Source organism: Gymnoscopelus microlampas (assembly GCF_963454915.1).
Source record: "Gymnoscopelus microlampas genome assembly, chromosome: 12".
Lineage (NCBI taxonomy): Eukaryota > Metazoa > Chordata > Actinopteri > Myctophiformes > Myctophidae > Gymnoscopelus > Gymnoscopelus microlampas.
The window spans coordinates 21,152,854-21,164,321 of record NC_139949.1 but is presented as its reverse complement, the minus strand read 5'-3'; the positions used below and the strand labels follow the sequence as shown (position 1 = coordinate 21,164,321).

The following is an 11,468-nucleotide window of genomic DNA, read 5'->3' as shown; positions in this document are numbered from 1 at the left end:
AAAAAATCTAAGTGAAAATAGCAGATCGAAGCTGTAGAACTGCTTGTGTGTATCTGGCTTGGATCAATGGAACTAACGTAGGAAACTTATCGGTATCTGAATGAAACCACATTTGTTCAAAATGTTCAAAGAAATAATGCCATGAAATTGTTTCTGCATTCATTTTAATGTCATCAAATTGTAGTGTTTTGCCAATTGTTTGGAGGCCCACTTGCAATATCCTCACGTCCCAGGTTGAGTTGAAGTGCCTCAAAATTGTAATCAAGCACTGTACTTGAGTAGAAGTACTCATTTACTCTCCACCACTGATAAGAGATTAAATCGACCCACAAATGACCCTCTCCTCCTTGGAACATGACTGCAGCGTTTCCCACCCCTGATCCTGTGTTTAGCGTCTGTGATTGGATAGACCTCTGGGACACCAGTGTGTGATTGAGAAGGGAATTCTAATGCATCACATCTTAACCCAACAAACCTCAACCTATGGGCCCTGAGAGTATCGTCGCTGTCGGGGAGAAACCTCTTATCCATATTTTAACTTAAATTAACACCCTACTTCATCATCCTACAGCGTAACACAAAAAGCATCAAAAGTAGCAGATTTACTAGTTTCGTGCAATGTTTTGAGCTTGTATATGTGCTACTTTTGCTATTTTTTTTGTATTTGAATCCTGAAAAGTAACAGTATTGGATATATAAGGTTTCCACCCGACAAAGACAATATTGCAATTGGCAAAACAAACATGTAAAAACTATTTATGGAATAAAAGGGGTTAAATAGGAGCTTGTAACGAACTACTCCGAACCGGAACTCAATCGGAAAACAATCGATTGATCATTAAAATAAACATGCTGAGATAAAGGGTCGTGGACACTTTTATGATGTTCAAGTGGGCCCTGATAAAAGGTTGAGGACCCACTGTCTTAACTTTAACCACTTAAGCCCTATTGTACTGGTGAAAATGTCCAGAAAAATGGAGAATAGGTTTAATGTGCTCAGTCAGTCACTATCCACATTGTAATGTGGATATGTACCTGGAGCCTCAATGTAGAAGGGATTTCTGTGCATGTTATTAGTTTGGTTAAAGAAGCATACCATCCTTATATCACGAATGTCTCTCTCCTTAAGTTAACCCCTTTAGTGAGTTATGTGTCTCAGTGGGTATTCCACTATCCTATATAGTTCATTGACCCCGGGCCCAAAGGTCTATACTAGGCATCTAGGCCCCCTCCTTTTTTCCCTCTACACCATTCATGACCACTTGCTGATCTACAAGCTCACAATGCATTGCAGGCTTGTAGATCTATTTTTACTTAATATTTGCCCCAGAATATGGACGTTAGGGTTCATGTGGTTAAAATGGGTTACTTCTCTGACATGACCAACATCATTGTCAGCTACTGTAAATGAAGTGCCAGAAGACTGCACTTTGGGATTGGTGTTATTTAATCACAAATAGGGAAGAAAAACAACAAAAGTTTTACTTCTTGTCACAATTACTGACCTCTCAGCGCTTTTCATATTAGGTCTTACAACCGTTTTAAGCGGCTCTGTGTATGTAGATAAAAGGTTTCCCAAACGTTTTCAGCTCTAATCCCAAGAGAAAACTTACATCAATTATACATTTATTACACAAATGAATCACTCTTGGTAGTTCACCCATAAAATGACATTTGATTCGATCAGTTTCTCACCCCATGAAGCCTTAAATTCATGGAGATTTTTTGGTTGTTATAATATTCCAATATTTGATGAATTTAAGTAAATAGGAGGATAAAGTAAAACTAAATAAAAAAAATAATTTATAAACTCCAAAAGAACTCTGTGTAATCCATGGAGGACTGCACTGAGGAGGTTATAAGCAAATGTTTTAAATATGGTTTCGCTCTTGTAAAATGTGTCCTATTTATTTCAATTAATCAAATATTGGATCAGGAATGCGACAAAAAATCTCCATGAAGGGGCGAGTAAAGCCTAATACAAGCTCCTTCCAACGTCCAAACTTTATTTTGGCAAGGGAGATGATATAACTAAGTTCTGATGGGCGGTATCAGAACTTTTTCTCAGAAATCCTACCCCTGACCCTCCAAACTCGTTCGGAAAACCCGTCTGAATCTGATCTTTTCAGACATCGGAAGGAGCATGTATTGTATTTATAGAAAAAAAGTCATTTTGGGGGTGAATTACTGTAAGCACTATTAAAAAAATTGCTGATGTACAAGCTCACACAACACATCGCATCACAAGGCGTTGTGAGTTTGGATATCTGCTATTCTCACACTCTTTGAACATTTCTGAAATAAAAATCTTAATTTCTTCTGAAAAATGTTTTTTTGGGGGGAATAAAAGAGAAAAGAAAAATGACAGTAAAGGTAAAAAACAAACAACAGGATACAGTAATTACTTGCCCCATTAAGACTGGTCTGAGACCCAAAATGGGTCACAGAGGGGCTTTCCAGACGGGGAGTGAATGACGTGCCTAGTAAATTCAGTTACAATGACAGGCGAGCGGGCAGGTAAGGAGGCCCGGGCTATCTGACAAGCGGGCGCTCTCCTGTTGCGTTTGTGCTCGTCTCAAGCTCACACGCCCGCCCACGACCAGAGTTGAAATGTGTTGAGCTTTTTTTTCTGCATGACACATTAAAACGGTGCGTCTATTCACATGAGGAGCGCAGCGCCACCTCATGGATCCCAGCGAGAACGCAGGCGTTGTGTCGTTTCCAGTCTAAAAAGCACTTAATGTTTGGGAAACATCGGCGTAGATCAGTGGTTCTCAAAATGGGGTCCTTGGGGGGGTTCCAGGGGGTCCCCAGCAAAAGTAGCTAATATAGCATCACAATCAGTTTAACCACTTTATCCATTAATATGTTGGATATTCAAAAATAGCAGATCTACAAGATCACAGCGCATCACTTTGTGCTGCACTGCAAGCTTGTACATCTGCTATTTTTTTTTATTCTTGAAAAATATCTAAGATGTTTGGGAACACAAATCTCTTCTGGGGGTCCATGGCAAAAACTCTTTTCAGATGGGGGTCCAGGGAACAAAAACATATCAAATTGGGGGTCCTTGGCACAAAAGAGTTTGAGAACCACTGGCGTTAGATGGCTACACAGCCGAGATTAAACCGACCTCCTCATCTCCTCACCACACATGCAATGAGTGCTCACTGCTCTCCACAGTTGCCTGAGAACTGAGCCTCCGGTCGGCCCGGCTGGCTGCGTGCTGAATGATACCAGTGCAGGAGAGAGAGAGAGGGACAGTAGGGTCTGCCCCCCCCCTCTCCCCGTGGAGAACAGCTGGCTCAAATCACTCAGTGCTCTAAAAACCAGCCCAGGCCCTCGTAAGGCATGCCCACTCCCTGCAGTGTGCAAACATCACGGCTTCAGTCCACGGAGCGGGTCAGATAATGGACTTGACCAGCGCCACCGTGTGGTCAACGCCACACGCTACATCCACCACATGGCCTGGCACTGTCACCTGGAAGAAGCAGGGGGGAAAACAAAAACAGGTTTTGTATGCTCAGTTTTGCACATGAAACGGTAATTACATTACTGACTTTATTATTTGTTCTTTATTTATGTTTATGAATGAAGTCATCTTACTCGCCATGGGAAGTACTGATCCTCTTTCTTCCCGATGCCCAGGCAGCCTCGCACATTCTTGCCCCACACAAACAACTCTCCTCGATCTGGAAAATTACCGGGTCAAATATCATCTTTGACCTCTATCGGCAGCCATTTTGCTATTAAATCATACTCGGGGATGGGAAGACCCACCCCCAAAAATAATACAAATATAAAACAAAATAATATAGGTGACGGCATAACAATTGATAAATGTCAACAGAGAAAATGTATCATCTCACCTGTGACTGCAGCAAAATGACTGAGTCCACACCTGATGCTCCTGACAGCCACAGATGGGTTGAACTCAGATTGTCCAAACAGCGTCTGGGGAATCATCTCAGGGGTGGAGGATTCAGAAAGCTCTGGTCCTTTTCCAAGAATGCCATAGCCCCATACAAACACCTCTCCTTTGTCTGAAAAGGTTGCACGAAACAAATTGGCACTTTCAAACACAGAAACCGTGTTTTTCAGTCATAACTTTCAATATGTTCGAAAATAAACAACGTGGGGAGGCAGTGCTAACATATGTGATGCCAAAAGGAGACAAAAAGATGCATGGGCTCAATAATATGTATTATTAATTTGGTATTTGTCGATTGTCGATTCTGTTCAGCAATTGAAAAGAGAATTAATTACATCACCAGAATCTGCATTTTTAAAATTACATTGTTACTCAAATTTTCATAGTCTTGCAACTTCTGTTTAAATGTTGATAATCATTCTAAAAATCTGTTTATTTCATGTGGATAATCACTCTATTAACAGTTTGTTTTAATGCTGATAATCATTCTAAAAAATTTCATGTGGATAATCAGAGTGATTATCCCCATGAAATAAACAGATTTTTAGAATGATTATCAACATTAAAACAAACTGTTAATAGAGTCTATTAACAGTTTGTTTTAATGTGGATAATTACTAACAGTTTGTTTTAATATTGATAATCATTATAAAACTCTTTTTGTTTAACTTGGATAATCACTCTAAAAACAATTCGTTTCAGTGTGGATAATTAGCTACTTTGACTCAACTGACCGTTGAGAATGGCCACCTGGGTTCCCCCGCATGCTGCCTGGACCACTTTGCCAAGCCCTTTCAAAGGAATCTGCCGGGGGGTGTTCATCTGATGGAAAAGAAGCATATCAGAGCTCAATAAACAAAAGACAAAATGCATATTATTATGTCAAAATTCACATCATGGTATGACATGATACCAGTACACATTTGTACAGTATACCTCCAAAACAAAACCATGTTTCATGGCTCATGTAATAGCCCTTATTTGGGTGGGAAATAGAAACGTTTTTTTATTTGTCAGTTTCTTCTTGTCATTACATAGGCGACAAACATTTTCAGAAATAGCAGTATATAACATCGATAGAATCCTCGCTAAGAGAATAAATGCATAGTGGGAGCCCTACATGCGATAGGCCCTCATACCTGCGTAGCGTCAGTGACTGAAGCCAGCTGGCGGTATTCAGAGTTGCCCCAGCCGTAGAGCTGTCCATCTCTGGACACAGCCAGGCTACAGTCTGCATAGGTGTTGATCTGCTGCACCTCCACCCCGGACAACTCCCCTCCTACTTGGACCGGCCTGGAGCTCATGTCGTGGTGTCCCAGACCTGACAGGACAGGAGAGCATTGATATCGTTGCTGTCGGGTAGAAACCTCATATCTGTTAATCAGTTAATAAATATATTATTTTGGGGGGGTAAAGGACTATTTTAGACTCGGCCAGGGATTGGTGCTTTCGTTTGGATCAAGACCTTACCCGTCTGTCCGTCAGCTCCCCATCCACATGCATACACCTTCCCCGTCTCAGTGAGGAAAAGACTGTGGTCTTGTCCACACGCCACCTGGAAGGAACAGACACCATGCCACTTTACATACTGTACACTGTGAGACATGTGGCACAAAGTACGTCAGAACATCTGAATACATATCGTTGCTGTCGGCAACAAACCTCTTATCTAAATATTTTTACTTTTGGTGTTTTTTCCCCGTAAATTAACACCCTACTTGATCATACTACAGCATACTACAGCGATCATACAGTACTACACACAAAAGCATTAAAAGTAGCAGATCCACAAGTCGTCGATCTGCTACTTTTGCTAAAAGAAAATATTTGAATGCTGAAAAGTAACTGTTTTGGACATATGAGGTTTTCCATCTGACAGCCACAATAAATAAAACCTGATTTACACTTTCGTAGGATGAAGTTGCGCTCCGAAAACAGCCGATCTACAGTACAAGCTCACAATGCATCGTGACGCGTTGTGAGCTTGTAGATCAGCTATCTTTGTTAATTACGCATCGTCAATGCATGACTGAAGCTCGGTCTCATTACTCCACATCTAAGGGACGTTACATACCTGGCTGAGCCTCTCATCGAAGCCTCGGACCTTGTGAATCACATGACTCCCACTGGGGGGGCGAGAGTAAACCAGATAATTAAGCACAGAAAAGAGAGCAGTCTTTCCAGAAAGGGTTACCTGTGTTTCTTTACGCTTCACATAATTACACTTTAACTGAAACAATGTTGTATGTAAACATTCCATGAATACATTTGATCTTACATTTTCATTACAATTAAGCAACATGGTACAAGGAAAGCAACTGATTAGAATTGTCCACTGTTAGTTGATGGAACTAGAACGCATTCCAGAAGGAAATATGCATATTTGGACAATGAATAGAGCTATTGAATTCCCACTGTGACTGTTTTACAAAACTGCAACTAAAACTACACCACACACACACACACACACACACACACACACACACACACACACACACACACACACACACACACACACACACACACACACACACACACACACACACACACACACACACACACACACACACACACACACAGTCAAGTATGATAACAGTGGATCTGCTGTAGGCAGCAGCACTGCTGCAGCCTTGCTGCTGTGTGGTTTTTGGGGGGGGGGGGGTTGTTTTTCTGTGTGTAGTGTACGTGCGTGTGCATTAAGCTTTACCTGTAGACTTCGTCTTCAACTATGCGTCTCCCACACTGTCCGTAAGCATTGTTTCCCATGCTGAAAGCTTAATGTGAGAGACAAAATGGATAAAAGAACAGAGATTGAGGGCAGGCTGTAGATCCAGAGGTATCATTCTCACCCTCGCCACGAGGACTTTCCTCAGTGACACTCATTTCTTTAGCTTGAAAACTTTGTCATACGCAGTCCGGTTAGGCCATTATGCTAATCTGCATTTCTGCCACCGTCAGCAGGTGTCGTGTCAGGTTACTATAGTAACGCCAATAGTGCGCTGTCGATGAGGAATGAATGAGATAACACACACAACTGAGTTGTATGATGTGAATGTTGAATTAATAGTATGTTTTGCTTACTTAAAATAATGATGAAGTATGATAGACACTGCAACTGGGACTATTCAGAAGCAAATAAAGTCAACACGTGAATGCAGCGTGACGTCAATGGGATCATCGTCATTTAGAAATTAAATCACATAGATGTATGAATTGAGAAAATGATTATTTTACACTTAACTGTGCAGTTAATTTATCTGAGTTAATAGTCTTTCTTTCCTTGAGGATATAGTTTGATATGAAATAACTTGGCGGCCATAGCTTAGTGGTCTGGGAATCAGAGGGTCATTGCTTTGCCCCCCCGGCCTGCCCAGTAATGTGTTGAATCCCCGCCCATCTGAGAAGCCATCAGCTGGGTGTAACTGAAACTAAATCCCCCCCCCCCGCAGGATTAATAAGGTCTACAAAAAAAAGGGTAAGCATGCATCATCTTACCACCCTCCATGTCGGTGAGCACCAGGGAATGAGCGCGGCCACAGGCCACCTGCAGCACTCTGGTCTCCTGGGGCTTCCGTAGCGGCAGAGCCACCGGTGAGGGCTCCAGCACATAGTCGTAGCTCTTTTCTGCTCAGAAAGACGGAGGACATGACAAGAACATAAGAGGAACATCAGTTTTAGCTTTTGAACAGTAAGCTCAAACGCAGAGGATTTCAATTTCAAAAGCCAGTTAAAACACACAAGAGGCTGATAATAATTCCTCTCACGGCGGTCATGTTGGGTCCGTTGGAAGCCCAGCTGAGAGTCCTTGTTGAGGCCCATGCCCCACACCTTGGTCACATCTCTGGTGGACGAGGCAATGAGAGTGAAGCCATAGCCACACGCTGCAGATGAGATCTATGGAGAGAGAAGAAGATTTGTGTTAAAAATGTATCTATATTGTCTGAAGTTGATTCAGACAATATATATATATATATATATATATATATATATCACCAAACCCAGTACTGTTTTTTTTAATACAAATGTTAACTTCCTGTTGATTCTACTATTTGAAGATCCGGAGCCGGATCCACGGATCCAGTCCGGGTTTTCTTCCTAATAAAAATTGGAAAATCAACAGGAGGTTTAAGGTCCTTACACACCGGGGGCGTTTTTTTCAATGCAAGCTTCCACATCCGTTTCGCGGAGCGAAAAAGCGTCTTTTATTTATTCGGACCGCATCCGAATTTTGCGTATATTTGCCGGTGTGTAATGACCTTAACATTTTTGTAAAAAAAAACAAAACAGAACTGGGTTTGGTGATGTCTATATTGTCTGAATCAACTTTGTTTGCGTTTGTTTGTGTGCTAAAAGAGTGACTTTGAGAGCTGTGTCAGCGTACAATGTAAATCAATGAGGAACATATTTTGAATCATCAATTTCTAATCACTGGAGAAATTATTTTTGATTTCTTGTCCACCTTTGGAGTTACATTATGGCAAGGTAAATACACAACTCAAACCTCTACCAAAGTGGTCTTTTCCTTTAAAAGAAAACACATGACAGACATGCTTCTAAAAAAAAAGGATAAAAGCACAATAAAGTCAGGATATATTTCCATTGTGGTACTTGGCCTCGGACAAACAAAACAAAAACAACAATAGCAAACAAAAAGGAGTTGGAGTTTACCTGATCTTCAGTGTCCAGCCTGTATGGAGTGAACTGGTATTTTCTGGGCTTCTTCCTGCCAGTGTCAGGCACTACAAAGCTGGGGATACCCAGGGCACCGGTGTAGCTGAAACCCCACACAAACACTTTATGGTTTGGTTTCTTGTGCTTGCCAACATACTGAAACACTGGGACATCGTCCAATTTCTCCCGTGATTTGGACGTAGTACCGCCGACTGTTGCGTAGCAACGAAGCCCAAGTCCCACTCTCCTCCCGGGCGGGGCGCACAGCCGAAGACATGGCAACGCCATCCTGCAGAGACAAAATGACACAACACCGAGTTACAGAAGCTACAGTACGCACAGTATACAAAGGGTCAAAACATTGTTTAGAGAGCATTGGTTCTCAAAGTGGGGTCCCAGGGGTCCTTGAGGGAGTTCCAGGGGGTCCCCAGCAAAAGCAGTTAACATAGCATCACGGTCATTTTAACCACTTTATCCATTTATACGTTGGCTATTCAAAAATAGCAGATCTACAAGCTCACAGCTTGTACATCTGCTAATTTTACACAAAACTTCTCTTCTGGGGGTCCTTTTCAGATGGGGGGGGGTCCACGGCCAAATACATATCAATTTGGGGGTTCTTGACATGAAAAATGTTGAGAACCTATGGTTTAGAGCAGTGTTTTTCAAATGGGGGTAGTAGGGGGTGAGTGAAGGGACTACCGGGGTAAGTGAGAGAAAGTTGAAAAAAATATTTTACTGTTATTATGTTTAATTGACAAACTTTGTGTAAACCTTCTGTTGTTCAATCTGTGTTCATACCAAAATGTTATAACAAACAGTTGCTGTAAAACTGATTGGCTAATCGGCTGGTTGGTTAAAACCGGACTCAAGAGCCACTGTGAGGCCTAACTGGGTTGTAAGGCCAGCTAGTCGTCCTGGTATACGTGATCCGTGATTAACTGGTTTGTAAGGCCAGCTAATCGTCCTGGTACTCTGCAGAGAGTTAAGATGGTCTTCGAGTGTCGTTGAGGACATTCCATTAACCAGGGCATCCAGGGTCCTTTATACTGTTGGCTGTGGCCCCTGGTGTCACTACGGTGATGTCGGGTAGTGTCAGGCATATCCATATATGGAGCGGGCTACGTCAGTTATGCCCAAATCTGGGACTATGATGTCAGTCCTGGATGTTTCGGTTATCTCCATATATGGAGTTTCCAGGAGGGGTTTTCTGATGTCAGAGCTAGGTATGTTAGGAATCTCTGGAAAGGGAGATTTCTAGAGATTCTATGCTGTCAGACTTCGTAGGTCGATCGTCTCCATTTATGGGGATCTCCATATATAGGCCAGTGCTGGCAAGTATGGCCTGAACGTTCGCAACACAATCATTGCAACTCTTTCCCTCCATTTCTTATTTGTACCATATATTCTTCAACAGGTGGGTTATTATTCATTCATAACATCATCTAGCTATGGTTTCTCTTGACATTTTCTAAACACAATGTTGTAGTTGGATAAAAGGGGAAAGCCAGAAAAAGAGAGAATCACTGGTTTAGAGGAGTGGGGAAACAAATGTGTAAGTAAATAAATAAATGAATTTTTCATTAGTTTAGTATTCTGTAGCTCTGGTCCATACGCCATGGACCAGAGCTAGGTGTTCTGTATCAATATCAATATTACTCAGAAGTATATTGAAATAGCAGATCTACAAGCTCACAACGCCTCGTGATGCGACATGTTGTGAATTTGTAGATCTGCTATTTTCAAAAGATTTGTATACATTTTATGCATAATTAGACATTCTGCATAATGAGTAATTTCTACTTTTGGTACTTTAAGTACATTTTGATACCAATACTTTTTGTACTTTTAAAGTAAATTCTGAATTCCAGACTTTTGTTTGAAACAGAGTATTTCTTCATTGCAGTATTGATACTCAAGTACAAAATGTGAGTACTTTTTTCCACCACTGATACTGTGTGCAACCTGGCTACACTACATGTCCATTCCTTCTCTGGTCCAGTAAGCCACTATAACAAGGTTAAACACATACCTCTGCATCCAGTCAACCAGACCCTGTATTTCACCAAAACACTGTAGTGTAGTACAGTCCTATGAACAGATAACAGCAGCTATAGTAAATGATCCATACAATGATCCATTATAAATAAGTGCTACATGAGATGATTGTCTTGTAGAACATAATCATATCATCATGCTGTCATTTCATGCTCACTTCACTTCCTCTGCTTCTGTTCTTCTACGCCTCCTCGCACAAACATGACAGACTGAAGCATACCACCACCTACTGGCAGGAAGCATGCACTGATATTCAAATAAATGAGCTCCTAGCAGTGGTGTAAACTAAGTAACTAACTAAGTACGTTTACTCAAGTACTGTACTTTTACTTCTACTCCACTACATCTCAAAGGCAAATATTGTACACAATGCTCGCAGCGACGCATTGGTGAGCTTGTAGATCTACTATTTTCAAAAGATGTATACATTTGAAAGCTTGTGAAATGGGACATTCTGCATAATGAGTACTTTCTACTTTTTGTACTTTTAGTACATTTTGATACCAATACTTTTGTACTTTTACTCAGGTAAATTTTGAATTTCGGACTTTTGCTTGTAACAGATTATTTCTACATTGCAGTATTGATACATTATATCAATTACATTACATTTAAGAATAAAATACAAATCCATCAATAACAAAATAGCTGGACAGCACCGCTAGGGGGAGCTATCGGATAATAGTGACAGCCGTCAACCCTCCTCATCACCACCAGTGTTGCCATGTCCGCATATTACAAGCGAATTTGGGCTTCTTTTTCTGTAAAGTTGTAGCTGCGGGTTTGGGCTTGTTTCTAAAGAGTAGTT

At 41.3% G+C, this 11,468-nt stretch overlaps 1 protein-coding gene across 1 annotated transcript; it reads right to left on the bottom strand.

Annotated features, from left to right (window-relative positions):
* Window positions 1–2,985: 2,985 nt before the first annotated feature.
* Window positions 2,986–10,810, bottom strand: rcc1l (RCC1 like). The gene is made up of 12 exons (XM_084075174.1): window positions 10,635–10,810; window positions 8,600–8,891; window positions 7,696–7,825; window positions 7,427–7,555; window positions 6,639–6,705; window positions 6,006–6,057; window positions 5,402–5,486; window positions 5,071–5,252; window positions 4,666–4,753; window positions 3,870–4,043; window positions 3,607–3,692; window positions 2,986–3,481 (listed from the first exon to the last, which is right to left on the bottom strand). Exons 1-12 carry the CDS (start codon window positions 10,640–10,642, stop codon window positions 3,404–3,406), a joined length of 1,371 nt encoding a protein of 456 aa, XP_083931300.1. The 5' UTR covers window positions 10,643–10,810; the 3' UTR covers window positions 2,986–3,403.
* Between the last annotated feature and the right edge of the window lie 658 nt (window positions 10,811–11,468).